Source organism: Narcine bancroftii, chromosome 3, assembly GCF_036971445.1.
Source record: "Narcine bancroftii isolate sNarBan1 chromosome 3, sNarBan1.hap1, whole genome shotgun sequence".
Classification (NCBI taxonomy): domain Eukaryota; kingdom Metazoa; phylum Chordata; class Chondrichthyes; order Torpediniformes; family Narcinidae; genus Narcine; species Narcine bancroftii.
This window is the reverse complement of record NC_091471.1, coordinates 231,776,350-231,794,032: the sequence shown is the minus strand read 5'-3', so window position 1 is coordinate 231,794,032 and position 17,683 is coordinate 231,776,350. Positions and strand designations below refer to the sequence as shown.

The 17,683-nt window shown below is 53.5% G+C and overlaps 1 protein-coding gene across 1 annotated transcript; it reads right to left on the bottom strand.

Moving 5' to 3' along the window:
- Nucleotides 1–1,917: 1,917 nt before the first annotated feature.
- On the bottom strand, nt 1,918–11,345 carry LOC138756771 (uncharacterized). The gene is made up of 9 exons (XM_069923157.1): nt 11,281–11,345; nt 9,810–10,161; nt 9,493–9,538; nt 9,215–9,311; nt 8,717–8,830; nt 7,773–7,864; nt 7,460–7,553; nt 7,094–7,175; nt 1,918–3,800 (listed from the first exon to the last, which is right to left on the bottom strand). Exons 1-9 carry the CDS (start codon nt 11,343–11,345, stop codon nt 2,475–2,477), a joined length of 2,268 nt encoding a protein of 755 aa, XP_069779258.1. The 3' UTR covers nt 1,918–2,474.
- Nucleotides 11,346–17,683: the final 6,338 nt, after the last annotated feature.

The following is a 17,683-nucleotide window of genomic DNA, read 5'->3' as shown; positions in this document are numbered from 1 at the left end:
CCGTCAGAAATAACTCCGGGATTCAGCGGGAAAACAATACCTGTAACCTGTTGTAAAAACTTACTCTGGAAATCCAAAAAAGTTGAATTTGTGAACAGGCCCCATGTGGAATCAGTAAAAGATCAGATATCTTCTCCACATCGTAAACACTGATCCGATGTGTCCGATTCCCATCTACTCCCTTTCTGAGGTGTGTAATATATAACTGGTGTAAAAGATTATAATGAAATCACCTATATCTTACGTTAATAACCTTTTTACATTTTGGCAAATTTGTTGATCTATCGATATATTTAAGATCCGTTCCTGTCTTTCTCTTGACTTAAGTAAATCTAATTTAGCTGCTTTCTCTTGTAATTTCATACATGCTACTGAGATCAATTTCATGACCATTCCAACTATTCTAGATCAGTATGATCTTTTACTACCAGATCTGGTCCTAATTTCTCTCTTAAATAGGCTCTCAATTGGAAATAACAAAAAAGTGTATGACGTGGGATCTCATATTTAATTTTGAACGGATCAAATGACATCAATCTACTACTGTCAGATTTTTCCCAAATAAGGAAGCAAGAAACCTTCATTGTGCTGCTTATAATAATTCTTAAAGTCAGGAAGTTGTAGTCTGCCTAATTCATATTTCCACGTTAATTTTTCTAACATCTTACCTTTCCCGAGAAATTTCCTAACTTGGTTATTTAATTCCAGCAAGAAATTTTGAGGTACGGAAATTGATAGTCCGAAACAAATATTGAATTCTTGGAAAAATATTCAGTTTAATACAATTTACCTTTCCAATTAAAGTTAGAGGTAAATTTATCCATTTTTTTAAATCTTCATTTATTTTCTTAAGTAATGGAATTTAATTTATATAAATTATTCAACATAAATTATATAAATTATTCATACAGGACAGGGGGAGAGGGAGTTTCACACTGTGTTCCACCCCGGGAGGATGAAGGGGAGAGGGAGCTTCACTCTGTGTCCCACCCTGGGAGTGTGTAATGGGACAGGGAGAAGGAGCTTCATTCTATGTCCCACCCCGAGAGTGTGCGACGGGACAGGGGAGAGGGAGCTTCACTCTGTGTCCCACCCCGGGAGTGTGTGACGGGGTGGGGGTGGGGAGGGAATCTCTCTGTGGATTGCTGGAATCCAGTGCCCTGCTGAGGATGAAATTAGTTCTAATTTTCCCAACCTCTACCTCCATTCTTCTCCCCACTCTCTCCCCTTCTTTCTCCAATCACTCTCTTCCAATTCTCTCTCCTTCCTATCCCTCTCACTCCATCCCAATACACCTACCCATCTCCTTCCCTTTCTCTCCCTCTCCTCTATCTCCCCCTGCCCCACGACGTCCATCACCTGATTCGACTTCCTTGATCCAGCCGGTGGCTGTGGTGCTCCTTCACACAGGTAGGTACGCCTCCTTGCTCCTCCCTCACATTGTTGTTCACACAAGGTTTGGTGTGTGAATCTGGAGTGGGAGAGACAATGGGAGGAATCTCCCCCCTTCCTGGCCCAAATGACAGAGTTGGACTTCTGAACACATAGGTGGGTGAGGGAAGGAGAGAGGGGAGGGTGTAGATAGATGGGGGGAAAAGAGAGGGAGGAGGGGGAGACAGGAGGGGATGGGGAGGCGGAGAGAGTGGGAGACGGGGAGAAAAGTGGGCAGGGAGGCGGGAGTGGTAGGGGACATGGAAACAAAAGAGTGAGGGGAGAGGGGGGAACGGGATGCTCACAGCAACAGCAGGTGATTCTGCCACCTGGGCTCATAGAATCCATACCTACCCCTCCCTCTATTCTCTCCACCTCCCCCTCTCTTACCTTTTCCTTGCCACCCCTCTCTTCATCCCCTCACCCCTCCATCCACCTCACTGCTCCCAGAACCCCCCACCAATGTAAATGAAATCAACTGATGAGTTAACACAAAGTGAAATGTTTATTAAAAACTCAAAATCATGTGGAGGGAGAGGGGGAAGGAGGTGGAAGAGAGGAAGGATGGAAGGGAGGGGTGTGAGGGATGAGCGAGAGTGAGGAGGGTGAGGGAGGGAGGAGAAAGGGTGGAAGGGAAAGGGAGCGAGTGGGCAGGATGGAGGAGGGTGAGAGGGAGGAGTGAGGGTGGGATAAGGAGCTAAGAGGGATGGAGGGGGTGAGAGGGAGGTGGAAGGGTGAGGAAGGAATGGGTGGGAGAAGAGTGAGGACAAGGGGAGAGGGGGTAAGGGAGGAGTGGGTTGGAGGGGAGAGGAGTGAGGGTAGGAGAGAGGAGGAGGGGAAAATAATCAGAAATGAAACAACATATAATTAACAATGGATGTGAGATGGGGAGTGCTGACAAACAAGGGCCTTCCGTCTCCCCCACCCCAATACACCTCCCCATCCCACTGTCCGTCTCTTCTCCCCCACCCTAATATACCTCCTTGTCCCTCCATCTAGTGTTGATCAGATCCCCCGCAAAACCCGCAACCTCGTCACCATCTCTAGGGCCTCCAGACCACTGGCCGTCGCTGGGCCCCACGGCCTCCCGCCATCCTGCCCCTGGGCCTGTAGGCCCCTCTCTGCTGCGGCAACGGCCTGCGCACTTCCCTGGGCAGGAGCACGGGAATGCGGCTGGGCCCAACGTGCTGGCGGCTGGTGGGAGGGGGCCAGAGCTTGCGCCACAGACCAAGGAGGAGGAGGTGGCCTCGCCCCGGCTGGATCCGCTCCCCGCTCCCTGCAGGTCTCTGAGGCACAGGGATCCGGCTGCGGACCAGGCCTCTGCCAGCCTTGGGGAAGACGGTGAAGAGGCTGGCCTCGCGGGCTAGGCCGCAGGCCCGGGCGGCAGCAAAGGCTGTAGGTGGCAGTCGGAGCAGCAGTCGAACCCAGGCACGCTGGCAGCGCCGGGGTAGGACGTCCCGGCCACAGCGGAGGAGGAGGCGGAGAAGGAGGAGAAAGAGGACAGGGAGGAAGGGCCAGGGCAGGAGGTAGGCCAAGAACAGGAGGACAGGTGCCCTGGCTGGTGGCAGGTAGGCCCAGAGGCCCAGCAAGCCCAGGCCACCGGTCGCTGCAGCAATGTAGGCCGGGACCCTGGCCCAGGCCTCAGCCAGGACCCCAAGGCAAGCTAGAAACACCAGCAGGCCACCCAGGCCGGGCCTTCCCATGGCCAGGAGGAGGCAGAGGGCCAGGAGCAAGAGCCAGGGCCGGCTCAAGCACAGCAGGGCTGCCGGTAGGCCGAGGCAGGACCAGACCCAAGCCTGCCTCGGCCTAGCTGCCGGGAGGCCCCCTTCCTCCTCCTCCTCTTCCAGGTCCGGCAGCTCCAGGCCATCCTCAAAGGCATCAGCGAGGTGGGCAGGGGCCTCAGGGTAGTCAGGGGAGCCATCTCCTGAGCCACGCTCAAGGTCCTGGGGTGGGAGGGGGAGGCAGCTGGCCAGACAAGGCTCAGATGTGCCCAAGGCAGGCGGAGCAAGGCCGCATAGGCCTTTGGTGCCCCTCGTTGGCCCTCCTGTGGCTCCATCCTTGCCCCAGATCCCCTCCCCTCCCTCGATCCCCTTCTCTGGCCCTTCCCCTCCTTCCATTCCCCTCTCTGCCCCTTCCCCTCCTTCCACCCCCCTCTCTGCCCCTTCCCCTCCCATCCCCCTCTCTTCCTCCCCTCCCTCAAGCCCTCTCTCAGGCCCTCCTGCTGGAGGCACTGGTGCACCCCACTCTCTCTGGGAGGGATGAGATTCTAGGGCGGGGAGGTGTCCGAGCACCCTCATTCCAGGTGTCTGTGGCCGGACATTCAGCGCAGAGGTTTCACACGTAACCTGGGTCTTCTGTGCAGGAGACTCCTGTGGGGGAAGAGAGGGGAGTGAGATGGGGGAGAGAGAGAGAGAGAGAGAGAGGAGAGAGAGAGAGGGGGAGAGATAGAGGGGTAGAGAAAGAGGGGGGGGAAGAGAGATGTATCTAGATCCTCAAAGTATATTTAACCACTGGATTATGTTAATTTATTTAAAGATATCGGAAGGATATAATGGTATTTTGGTTTAATGAGATTTTCTCTTTCTAATCCCATTTTTTCCAATTATTTCTTTAAACCTTCGATGTTTGTTGTAACGTTTAAAGAATGGTAGAGATTGAGTATTAAATGTTTAAAAGATTTATTTGTCGAGGGAAGTCTCGCTTCCTTTGAACAACTTTCCATTAAATACGCACAACCAAATACTCATTTTTCTCGTTATCTACAGATTAGAAAAATTTTATGATCTAAATTATGTACATTTCCTAAGAGGACTGAGAAGAATTTAATTGATGTGATTTTTAATTTACAACCTTTCTGCAACAGTTCAGTATCTAACCTTGATGACATGTTGTTGGGAATAAGACAGACTCCTTCAGATAAAATTTTTTAAAGCCTGGACCAGGACCTGCAGCTTCTAATTCCTGAAGAAACTTGGAATGTAATTTTGAAATTGGTTAACACCTCTTCTTTATGTGCCCACCACCCTCACCTACATTTAAAGTAGTCCATAATTGTCTTTATGTCCCACCACACTCTCCTACAATTTAAAGTAATTTATAGTCAAGTCTTCTTTATGTGCCCGCCACTTTCACCTACAATTTATAGTCCATTGTCAAGTCTTCATGTGCGTTTCACTCTCTCTGCAATTTATAGTCCATAGTCAAGCCTTCTTTATATGCCCACCACTCTCTCCAACAATTTAAAGTCATCCCTTGGGCTCACGTGTCCAAACGATCTATGCGATGGATCTCTGTCATGATAAATGCTTCATTCAATTCCTACGTGCCAGAGTTTTATGGATCGAAGTATTTCAAACTTTTTCAAGTTAATTTTAAACCCAATCCCCCTATCCTGTTTTATTTGGTATTGTTCGAGAGAGGGTGGGCCTAACTTTCTTTGGGAAAAGGGTTCAAGAACAATATTGGTTAAAATTGTGCTCCAATAATATGACGTTTAAAAAAAATGTTGGATAGAGATTTGTACCACACAATTTTATGCCCCCGATTATCCCTTACACCGCAAGAATTAACATTTGAATTTCCAGACTCAGGTTTTAGGTGTGATATAGAGATTGAAACTTGGCTCTGCATGAAAGTAAGACCCTTTTGGGTCTGACTTGGCAGAAGTTTTGTTAAAGGTGATAGAAGTGGATTTCCTGGGAACCAGGACAGTGTTATCGAGCACTCTTCTGGTTATTCGCAAACGATCCGTGGAGATTGCATGAGTGGGAGCCCGGAGATGTCTCGCTGTTACGTGGAAGTCCGACTACCTCCCCCCACCCCCCCCGACTTATTATTCACTGGGAAAAGTTGTACCCCCTGGAAATATCAATGATAATCTTCGAAAGAAATCTGACATGTTTGTGGTAACCTTGTTTGAATCCTGCTAGCTTAAGGATATAATTAACTTCCCCAAAAAGGTTTAATTAACATAGATCGGTTAATAGCGTTCAATTCCTGAAGATCAAAATCGGGACTCAAGTCATCTTTCCCTCAGTCAGAGGTGACTCTTCCCCCCGCCCCCCCCCCACCGGCGACCCCACGACCGCAGTATTTTCGGCAAATTTGGTAACATGGCCCTGTCGCTGCCACGGGTCTCAGAGTGAGGAAGGGCAGCCAACGTTGTAAAGGACCACCTTGCAGCTCCCTTTGGGACTGCAGACCAGCACCTCTCGGTCCAGGAGCAGTTTCCTCCCAACAGCTGTCAGGCTCTTGAACCTGCCCCCACCCCGACTGATTTAACTGATCAGGGGCTGATTTGTTGTGAAGGTGGAACTGTTGACTCATAAGAATTCCTTTTCTCTTTGGCCAAACAGTTTCCTTCTTGGTCATGGGTTTAGATTTTCCTGTTTTGCTTCTAAAATAATATTTGTACAATAGAATCTGTTTGATTAAAATGCAGGGAACCTTGGCTGAAATGATATAAGTGTGATGAATCTTCTGAATTTTAACCTAGATCCATACATGCACTGTATTTCTAGATGTAGGACTTCATGTTAATAAAATACATCAATAAAAAAGAGAGATGAGGGAGGGAGGAAGATGGAGGGAGGTGGAGGAGGAAGGGAGATGGAAGAAGAAGGGAGGGAAGGTGGGAGAGGGATGGATGGGGAGAGTGAGGGTCAAATAGGGAGGGGAAGGGGGACAGGGGAGAGCAAGGGGAGTTGGAAGGGGAGAGCAAGGGAGATGGGGGGAGGAGAAGCAGGAGGGGAGGCAAAGCAGGAGGGGAGGCAGGAGGAAGAGAGATGACAAGCGAGAGGAGGGAAGGGGAGGGGAGGGGGGAGAAGCAGGGGTGGGAGGGGGAAGAAGGGGTAAGGGAAGAATGTGGGGACACTCCTCACCCTTTGCACCCCCAGCTCCAGTGTGGGAGGGTCCACGGATCCGTCAGGATTGGCCCCAGATTCAGATCCAGGATCCGACAGCTCGCCCTCGGTGTCGGGGCGGGGAGTGGGGAGAGGCTCGTCCTCACCGTTCACCCTCCTGATGGCCCGGGACAGAGGACAGGATCCTGGGGGAAAGAGGGGAGGGGTCGGTGAGGTTCTCGGAGAAGTCCCACCCTCCCTCTCCCTCCTTCCCCTGCCCACCCTCTCCCCTCCCCTTCCATCCTTTCTCCCTCCCTCCCTCTCTCTCCATTCTCCCCTCCCCACTTCTCTCCCCTCTCCCTCCACTTCCCCCTCTCTCCCCCTCACCTCCTCCTCCACCCCTTCTTCCTCCTCCTTCAATGGAGGGTTGAACTCCTCCTGAAGGAAAACCTTCTTCATCTTTTGGTACTGCAGGCAGTCAAGGAGGTGAACAGCCTCTTTGGTCCTGTGGAGCAGATCGGGGAGAACTTCCTCCGGGCGAGCCCTACCTAGGAAGGAGTGCTGGAGATGGGGTGGGGGGAGAGATAGAGAGTGTCAGAATGGGTTAACTAAAATACTGGGGTAGATGGGGAGGGGAAGAGAGAGCTGGAGTGGGTGGGGGGGGGGGGGGAGAGAGATAGAGCCGGGGAGGTGGGGAGAGAGAGAAAGAGTGAGAGAGGTGAGGAGAGGTGGGGAAAGAAAGAGGAGAGATAGGGGAAGGGGGAGCGAAAGAATGAGGGGAGACAGGGGTGTGTTAGTGCATGGGAGAGTGGAGTCATTACCTTGAGCAGGTCCTCAGAGGACAGGCGGTCCCAGGGGGTTTTCTGGAGACAGGAATCCACAAAACTCTGGAAGTTGTTGGACCTGGGAAGGGAGAGAAGGTAATGAGAAGGGGGAGGGATGGGATGGGGAGGAGAAGTGCCGGCGATGGGGCTGGGAGGGGAGGGGAGAAAGGGGGTGGGAGGGGAGGGGAGAAAGGGGGTGGGAGGGGAGGGGAGAAAGGGGGTGGAGGGGAGGGGAGAAACGGGGTGGAGAGGAGGGGAGAAAGGGGGTGACAGAGGGGAGGGGCAGGTCGGAGGGGTGGTGACAGATTGGGATGGGAGAGGGATGATGTGCAAAAGGGTGGGTGGGGTGGGGAGAGGTCTCACCATTGTCCTCCGTGGAGACTGGGTGGCTGATTCTGGGCGATGTGGTACAGAGCACTCATGGCGTTCATGTTGAACAGTGGGGGTTTCTTCTCCGCTGGGAACAGAGAGGGGATTTAGTAATATCCATTGGGTGGGGGGAGGGAGAGAGGGAAAAAAGGGGCAGGAAGAGTGTGAGGGGAGGGAGCGGGAGGAGGAGTGGCGGGATGATGGAGAGAGTGAGGGGGGGGAGGGAAGGGAAGAGAGAAAGAGAGGGCCCCCGCTCTGACCCAGACGCCCCCTCTCCCCGGCTCTCCCCATCCCTGGGGTCACGCACCCATTTCAATGCACGTAATCCCAAGAGACCAGACGTCCGCCTTGGTGTCGTACTGGCCCTCGTCCATGGCCAGAATCACTTCCGGGGCCATCCTGCCGAGAGAGAGAGAGAAAGAGGATGGGGAGGGGGAAGGTGAGGGGGGTCACAGTGGGGTCAGGGATCAGCCACGATAGGCAACGTCGACGAGGAAGTGGGGGAAGGAGAGGGACAATCCCCCCCGGCTCTAGGAAATTAGCCCCACCATCCACTGGCCGTCAATCGGAGGATTGAGTTCAGGAGTCGAGAGGTCACATTCCAACTTTACAAATCTCTGGTGAGCCCCCACTTGAAGAATTGTGTTCAGATCTGGTCACCTCATTACAGGAAGGATGTGGAAGCTAAGGAGAGGGGGCAGAGGAGATTCACCAGGACACTGCCTGAATCAGGAAAAAAACAAGTCTTTATGGGGCAAGGTTCGCAGAGCTGGGACTTTTCTCATTGGAGAATGATAGAGGTCGACAAGATTCTGAGAGGCATCGATAGGGTGGACGGTCAGCACCTGTTTCCAGGGCAGGATCGACAAACATCAGAGGACATGCATACAAAGTGGAGGGAGAGAAGTTTAGGGGAGACGTCAGAGGTAAATTTTAAAACAGAGAATAGAGAGAGACAAGAAAGAGGGAGGGATGAGAGGGAAAGAGACAAGGAGATGAGGAGAGGGGGATAGAGGGGAGGAAGAGAAGATGGGACTGGAAGGGGAGGGAAGGGGGTGAGAGATGGAAGACATTTCAAAGACAGAGGGTTCTGAGTGTGAGGAGGGAAGGGTGATTTATCAGCGGGGTCTGCACTGTGCTGTGATATTGATGGGTCGGCACAACATCATTGGCTTAAGGCCTCTGCAATGTCGCCTCCCTTTCCTGGGAGTGGAGAGGGGAAGGTGAGTGTTGGGGATCTTGCCCCCTTACCAGTATGGGGTTCCGACGAAGGAGTTGGCTGGCGTGTGGCGGGAGGCGCTGCCGAAGTCAGCCAGCTTCACGTCACCTGGTTCTGCCAGCAAGACGTTACTGGCCTTGACGTCCCTGGGGAAGAAGGGAGGAGTGGTCACCGACTGCACGGGTCTCCCGTCAGCTCCTGGGAATCTACCCTCCTTCTCCCTTCCCATGTTCACCCCTCTCTCTCCCCCCACCCCCCCCCCCTCTCTAGATCTCCCCTCTCCCTTGTTCTCTCTTCTTGGAGGACTCCCCACTTTCTTCCAGAGGTTTCCCCTCCCCTCTCTTTCCCTGGAGGACTCCCCCTCTCCCTCTCTTTCCCCAGAGGTCTTTCCTTCCCCCACCTCTCTTCCCGGAAGGCTCCCTCTCCCCAGAGGTCTCCCCTTTCCCTCTCTCTCCCCCCCTGGAGGGCTCCCCTCTCCCCCTCTCTCCCCGGAGGGCTCCCTTCTCCCTCTCCAGGTGTCCATTGATTACCTGTGGATGATGTGGTGAGAGTGAAGATATGTCAGGCCTCGCAGAGCTCCTTGGGTAATAGCCGCGATCTCCTCCTCCTGCAGAGGCTTCCGGTGAACTGGGGGGGGGGCAAGGAGAGACCGTCAGTGCAGGAGAGAAGTGGGAGTGAGGGGAGGAAGAGAGAGGGGGAGGGAAAGGGGGTGAGGGAGAGCGGCGGGGAAGGAGAGAGAGAAGTGGGGAGGGAGAAAGGGGAGGAAAGTGAGGGGGAGGATGGGAGGGGGAGAGGGAGGTTCACTCACCCTCCAGAAGGTCGGACGCAGATGCCAGACAGAACTCCATCACCAGCTGGAAAGAGAGGGGATGACAGTGTCGCAGTGGGGGTGATGTTGCACGGGGGAGGTCGCTGGAGGAAGGGTGGTCTTCATGATAGGGAGGAGGGTCTGTGGGAGGGAGGAGGATTCTACGGGGAGGGATCTTGGGCGGAGGGAGCCAGTTCTCCAGGGAAAGGGCTCCGTAGAAGGCAGGGGGGGCTTCAGGATAGGAAAGGGGGGTCTTCGGCAGGGTGGGGGGGTGGGCTTCGGGTGAAGGGGTGCTTTGTGGGAGGGGGAATACCCACCCAGGCGGCTCGCCCTGCAGGTAGCAGCCCCGGAAGCGGACAGTGTTGGGATGATGCAGGATCCGCAGGAACTTCACCTCCTTCACGATGTCCCGCCACCGCTGGAGATTGGAGACAAAGCAGGCACGTCAACATGGGTCCAGATGCAAGGACTCTGGCACACGTTTCATCTCCCCACATCCTTCTCCGAAGCACAGGCTCATGCCCTTTCCCAGGCAGGGGAGATGAGTGACAGGTCTCTGAAATACAGTCCTCTGCGAAAAAACACAGGACCATATACAGACCCTCAGGGATAAAACACAGGTTGATGCACAGTCCCTCAGGGGATGAAACACAGATCGATACACAGTCCCTTATGGAATGAAACACAGGTTGATATACAGTCCAGGAGAAAATATAGGATGATACTCAGTCCATCAGAAATGAAACACAGATGAATAAATGTATTCCATTAGAAAAAATAACATATAGTTTAAGAAATAATATTGAAATATTCGAACAAGTATGGGAGCCTTACATTAAATACAATAGCGAAAACCTACCGGGAACAAACATTACCTAAGTTGATGGAAGGAGAAGAAAAGAAAAGAATGGACTCAGTAGAATTTCTGGTGTATTTTTGTTGAATGACAACATTGTCTGACTGGCTTAATGCAACCTAGATTGTATACCTAAAATGGATGAGAGGGGGGTGGGGGGGTGGCTTGGGAGGAGGGAGGTGGGGGGGAAGAAAAAGACACTGTATATGTGTGAAAAAGAAAAAGTGTATATCATGGCTAACGTGATTTATGGTGTGAAAAATAAAAAATTTTAAAAAAAAAGAAGAAATGAAACACAAAATGACACAGTCCCTCCAAAACAATAAACAGACCCTCAGAGGATGAAACACGAGACAATCTAGTCCTTCAGGAGGGATACGCAGGATGATACACAGCTCTCAGGGGAGGAAAACACAGGAAGATACAGATTCTGGCAGGAATGAAACAGGATTAGACACAGCCCCTCAGAGATGAAACACAGGACGATACACAGTCTGTCAGGGTATGAAACACATCCCTCAGGGTACACCTTGCAGTGCCATACAGTCTTTCAGGCGGTGAAACACGTGACAATAAACAGACCCTCAGTAGAGGAAACACAGGATGATACACATCCCCCAGGGGATGAAACACAGGACAATAAACACCATATAATTATAGCACGGAGACAGGCCATCTCAGCCCTTCTAGTCCGCACCGAACCAAGCCCTCTCCTCTGGACCCACCTCCCTGCATCCTGCCCATACCCTTCCATTCCCCTCCCATCCATATCCTATCCAATTTTTCCTTAAATGACAAAATGGACCCTGCCGCCACTACTTTCCCGGAAGCTCATTCCATATAGCCACCTCTCTCTGAATGAAGAAGTTCCCCCTCATGTTATTTCTAAACTTTGCCCTTAACCCATGACCTCTTGTTTCAGTCTCTCCTACCTCAAGGGGAAGAGCCTATTCACATCAACTCTATCTATCCCCCTCATAATCTTAAATACCTCCATCCCCCCAATCTTCTACGCCCCAGGAAATAAAGACCTAATTTGTATAATCTTTCTTTGTTGTCTCGATTCTGAAACCCAGGTAACATTTTCATAAATCTTCTCTGCACCCTCTCTATCTTTAATGTAATCCTTCCTATAATTTGGGGACCAGAACAGCACACAGTATTCCAAATTTGGCCTCACCAATATTTTAGTTGAGGAAACACAGGATGATACACAGACCTTCAAGTTACACCATGCAGGATGAGAAACAACTGCCAATACACCCTCCGTCAGTGGACAGAACACAGGACAAAACTGTTCCCTGATACACAGTCCCTGAGGATTCTCAATACAAAGCCAAAATCCCTCTGGGGATGCAACACAGGATGTGGTCCACAGTTTCTCAAGGGAACACAACACAGGGCCCCAATACACAAGCGCAGGTGGACATGTCCCTGAAATGCAGTCCATTGTGGAAGAGAGTGCTCCCAAAACACAGTCTCTTCAAGGTCACACGCAGAATGCCAGGAGACACATCTAAGACCCCCCAATACACATCCACCTCAAAGACACAAGGTATCGCCTGGATACACAGCCCACCACCCTCTCCCCACCACATCCATTAAATGCAGACCTTGTGTGCCATACTCAGTGCATTGTCTCCCCCTGTATGACACCTTCTTAATCGCCACTGCCTCCCCGGTCCGAACATCGCGACCCTGGGGTGGGTGGGAGAGAGACAAGAGTGAGAGTCATGCAAAATACTACCCTGTGAGAGTAGGATGCGTAGAGAGAGTGCAAGCGAGGAGGGGAGGGGGAAGAGAGAGACGGAGGGAGGGGAGAAAGGGGAGAGAGAAAAAGGGAGAGTGGGGAGTGAGAGGGAGGTGGGGGAGTGAGGTGGGAGGAGAGAAAGAGTGGGAAGGAGAGGGAAAGAGAGAGGAAGAGGGGAAGAGAGGGGAGGGAAAGGGAGAGAAGTAGAGGAAAGGAGGGAGGGGGGAAAGGAGGGGAGGGGGGAAGGGAGAGGGGAAGAGGGGAAGAGGGGGAGGGGAAGAGGGGGAGGGGAAGAGGGGGAGGGGAAGAGGGGGAGGGGAAGAGGGGGAGGGGAAGAGGGAGAGGGGAAGAGGGAGAGGGGAAGAGGGGGAGGGGAAGAGGGGGAGGGGAAGAGGGGGAGGGGAAGAGGGAGAGGGGAAGAGGGAGAGGGGAAGAGGGAGAGGGGAAGAGGGAGAGGGGAAGAGGGTGGGGGGGGAGTGGGAAAGAGGGTGGGAGGGGAGTGGGAAAGAGGGTGGGGGGAGTGGGGAAGAGGGTGGGAGGGGAGGGGAAGAGGGTGGAGGGGAGGGGAAGAGGGTGGGAGGGGAGGGGAAGAGGGTGGGAGGGGAGGGGAAGAGGGTGGGAGGGGAGGGGAAGAGGGGAGGGGAGGGAAGAGGGGAGGGGAGGGGAAGAGGGGAGGGGAGGGGAAGAGGGTGGGAGGGGAGGGGAGGGGAAGAGGGTGGAGGGGAGGGGAGGGGAAGAGGGTGGAGGGGAGGGGAGGGGGAAGAGGGTGGGAGGGGAGGGGAGGAGGGTGGGAGGGGAGGGGAAGAGGGTGGGAGGGGAGGGGGAAGAGGGTGGGAGGGGAGGGGGAAGAGGGTGGGAGGGGAGGGGGAAGAGGGTGGGAGGGGAGGGGGAAGAGGGTGGGAGGGGGAGGGGAAGAGGGTGGGAGGGGTGGGGGAAGAGGGTGGGAGGGGAGGGAAGAGGGTGGGAGGGGAGGGAAGGGGGAGTGGGGATAGGGTGGGAGGTGAGGGGGGAGGAGGGTAGGAGGAAGAGGGTAGGAGGGGAGGGGGAAGAGGGTAGGAGGGGAGGGGGAAGAGGGTAGGAGGGGAGGGGGAAGAGGGTAGGAGGGGAGGGGGAAGAGGGTGCCAGGAGAAGAGGGTGGGGGAAAGAGGGTGGAGGGAAGAGGGTGGGGGGAAGAGGGTGGGGGAAGAGGGTAGAGAGGAAGAGGGTGGGGGAAGAGGGTGGAGGGAAAGAGGGTGGGGAAGGGGGTGGGGGGAAAGAGCAAGGGGATGGAAGTGGGTGGGGGTATAAAAGAGGATGGGGAAGGAAGTGGGAGGGGGTGGAAAGAGGATGGGGAAGGAAGTGGGAGGGGTGGAAAGAGGATGGGGAAGGAAGTGGGTGGGGGTGGAAAGAGGATGGGGAAGGAAGTGGGTGGGTGGGGAAGGAAGTGGGTGGGTGGGGGGAAGTGGATGGGGAAAGAAGTGGGTGGGGGGGAAGTGGAAGGGGAAGGAAGTGGGTGGGTGGGTGGAAGGGGAAGGAAGTGGGTGGGTGGGTGGGTGGGTGGGTGGAAGGGGAAGGAAGTGGGGTGGGTGGGTGGGGGGAAGTGGAAGGGGAAGGAAGTGGTTGGGGGTGGAAAGAAGATGAGGAAGTGGGTGGGGGCAGAAAGAGGATGAGGAGGTGGGTGGGGGTGGAAAGAGGATGAGGAGGTCGGGTGGGGGTGGAAAGAGGATTAGGAGGTGGGTGGGGGGTGGAAAGAGGATGGGGAAGTGGGTGGGGGTGGAAATAGGATGGGGAAGTGGGTGGGGGTGGAAATAGGATGGGGAAGTGGGTGGGGGTGAAATAGGATGGGGAAGTGGGTGGGGGTGGAAAGAGTATGGGGAAGTGGGTGGGGGTGGAAAGAGTATGGGGAAGTGGGTGGGGGTGGAAAGAGGATGGGAAGGAAGTGGGCTGGGGGTGAGTGGGTGGGGGGATATATGGTGAGGGGGAGAGGGTGTGTGAGAAGTGGGAAGGGAGGGATGTTGTGTGAGGTTTGAATAGGAATCTGTGGGCAGGGTTCACTCACAAAGTATACCGCCCCAAAGCTGCCATGCCCGATCTCCCGGAGGTCGGTAAAGATTTCCCCAGGATCCTCCTGGTCGAAGACCCTCTCGGCTCCCCCTCCTCCGTCTGGGTTGCATGGTCCCCCCCTCCCTCGGTCCAGACGGACCGCGGGGGAGGGGTCACCGAGTCCCCCTGCTGCCAGTCACCACGGAATCTGAGGAGAGGAAGATGTTGTGTATTGGGGTGAGATAACCCCCCCCTCTTCCCATTTCTCTTTCCCCCTATCACCTCTCTCCCCTCTCCCTTCCTCTTCTCCTACCCCTAACCCTTTCTCACCCCATCCATTTTTATCCCCTGCCCTATCCGCATCCCCTCTCACCCTTTCTCTCTCCCCACCCCCTTCACTCTCCCCTTCTCCACCACTTGCCCTTTATCTCTCCCTTCCCCCTTATCTCATCTTCCCCTCTCCCACAGCCTCCCCTATCCCCTCTCCCACCCTTTCTCTCCCCCTACCCCCTCTCCCACCCTTTCTCTCCCCTTCCCCTCTCCCACCCTTTCTCTCCCCTTCCTTCTCCCACCCTTTCTCTCCCCCTTCCCCTCTCCCACCCTTTCTCTCTCTTCCCTCTCTCCCCATATCTTTCTCCTCCTCTCACCTCTTCCCCCTCCTTTCTCTCTCCCCTTCCCCAACACCCACCCTTTCTCTCTCCCTCCCACCCCTCCCCTTTCTCCCTCTCCCACCCTTTCCCCTTCCCCCTCTCCCACCCTTTCTCTCCCCTTCCCCCCTCTCCCACCCTTTCCCTCCCCTTCCCCTCTTCCACCCTTCCTCTCTCCCCTTCTCCTTACTTTCTCCTCTCCCACCTTTCCCCTTACTCTCTCCCACCATTTCTCTCCCCTTCTCCCTCTCTCACTCTCCTCTCTCCCACCCTTTCTATCCCCTTCCCCCTCACTCTCCCATTCCACCTCTCATTTCTCTCTACCCCCCACCCTCTCTCTCCCCTTCCCCTCTCCCCTACACCCATCCTTCCCCTCCCTCCCCCTTACCCCTCTCCCACCCTTCCTCTCTCCCTTTCCTCCTCTCCTACCCTTTCTCCCTCCCCTTCCCCCCTCTCCCACCATTCTCTCTCCCCTTCCCCCTCTCCCATTCCTCTCCCCTCCCCCACTCTCTCCTCTCCCACCCTTCCCCTCACCCCCTCTCCCACCCTTTCTCCCTCCCCTTCCCCCTCTCCCACCCTTTCTCCCTCCCCTTCCCCTCTCCCACCCTTTCTCCCTCCCCTTCCCCTCTCCCACCCTTTCTCCCTCCTCTCCCACCCACCCTTTCTCACTCTCCTTCTTTTCCCCGACCCCTTCTCCTCTCCTCCCCCCCCCCCCCCCCCCCCGCCCTCACCCTCCAGACCGCAACACTTCCGGCCTCCCGTGGCCCGCTCCGGACTCCCTTCCGGCCATCCCACTCTCACCGCCGTCCCCCGGATGCTCAGCTTCCGGTGGGACCTACCGGTCCGTCCGACCTTCCCTTCCCCGGGGTTGGAGTCAGTGCAGGACGCTGCGTTCCTTTCTTCCCCCGTCTACCTCTTCTCCCCAATCTCTCTTTCGCCCCTGCCCTCACTTTCTCTTCTTCCCCTCCCCTCCCTCCCTTTCCACCTTCCCCCTTCTTCCCCTCTCATCTCTTCCCATTCACTTGCCCTTCTCCCGCCTACCCCTTTATCTCCCCCCTTTCCTTCTCCCTACCTTTCCATCCCATCTCCTACACTTTCGATCCCCTCTCAACTCTTTCCGTTCCCACCTCCATCATGCCCTCTCCCACATCCCTCTCTGATCCCTAATTGAGGAGGATTCATTGAGAGATGGGAAGGGGGTGGTTTTGGGATGCTTCATCTGGGCTCATACTCACCCAATGAATGGTGGAGGTCCCGGGGAGCGTGGTAGAGCAGAGGGATCCGCGAGAGTGTGGTAGAGTGGAGGGATCTGGGGGAGCGTGGTAGAGCGGAGAACTCCAGGAGTCTCCAATGACTCTCTCTACCACTCTCACCGTAGTGTGGTTTGACCTCAGATCAGTTTCACTGCAACTGTACCCACATCGTGACGCATCTGACCAGGACACTCTCAATAGATCTCTTGTAGGTTGACATGATGGTGGCCAGTAGCCTTGTCCACCTCAGTCTTCTCAGGAAGTGCAGACCCTGTTGCGAGCTTTGATAAGGGAAAATCTTAGGAACTTCAGCTTCCAAGGTTGACTTGGTTTGAGAAGTTGATTACAGAAAATTTAAAGAAAGAATTTATATCAGAAATCTTTGCGTTACTGCAACAAAAGATGAACAAATGGGAGGAGTTACAGCTTTTTATCTCGGAGGAAGATTGGGTAAAGATGTGTGAAGCAGGTGTAACCAGGTTGACTAATATGAGATATAGTTGGGTTAATTATAACTTTTTGCATCTGTAATATTGACACCGGAGAAATTAAAACTATAAGGTTTTAGGAATTCAGATTTGTTTTCAGCGTGGAAGACAGAAAGGGATGTTTTTTGCACTCAGTTTGGTCTTGTGAAAAGATGCAAAGTTTTTGGATGAAGATCAGGGAATTTTTGGAACATTTGCACAACATTAGTTGACCCATTATTTTTCTTAATGGAATATGTGACGAATTTAAAAGTGGGTTTAAAATTGGACAAGTTTCAAATTGCATTCAGTCGCTTGGTTCCATTCATGGCTAGAAAATGTATAACGGTAACATGGAAAGATGACGTAGAGATAAATATTCAAAGATGGCACAATGAGTTGAGATCTTGTATTTATTTAGAAAAAAAATAACCAATAATTTACATAATAATTACTTTTTTACCAAAATGTGGGAACAATATTTAACATATATGAATGTGATGGTGCACTCTCTCATGGTGAACCGGCCCCACGTGTAATGGCAGCCTTGGGAAGGGGATGCTTTTAGGGTTTCTCCCTGCCTTGTCTCCTGCCCAGTGCATGCCTGGGCCTCTATTATGATGTCACCAAGCATGTGGTGACTGAGCTCACGCTGCCCTTCAAGGGACACGCGCTGAATTTGAATAAAAACAGTCGTTAATGACTTTCAACGTGGTGGATGAGTCTTTCTTGGCTGTGTCCAGCTCTACATTGGTGACCCCGTTGAGTCCAGATGCCTCTCTGGTCTCAAGAACATGGATCCAGCCAAGATCAAAACCATTGCCATCAAACTGCCTCCCTTTTGGACTCATCACCTGCGTACGTGGTTCGGGCAGATGGAGGCACAATTTCAACTGAGGAACATTTCAGCAGACACTACAATGTTCTATCACATCATGAGCATGCTGGATGAAGAAACAGCAGCCAGGGTGGATGATCTAATACACAACCCACTGGCTGAGGGTAAATATCCTGCCTTCAAGAACCTGCTCCTTGGCACTTTCGGGCTCTCCCCTCAGCAGCGTGCCTCCAGGCTCCTGCACTTCGACGGGCTTGGGGACCAAGCACACATTGGCTCTATTGGACGAGATGCTGGTGCTGGTGGAGGATCACAAACCTTGTTTCTTATTCTGTTGGATCTTCATTGAGCAGATGCC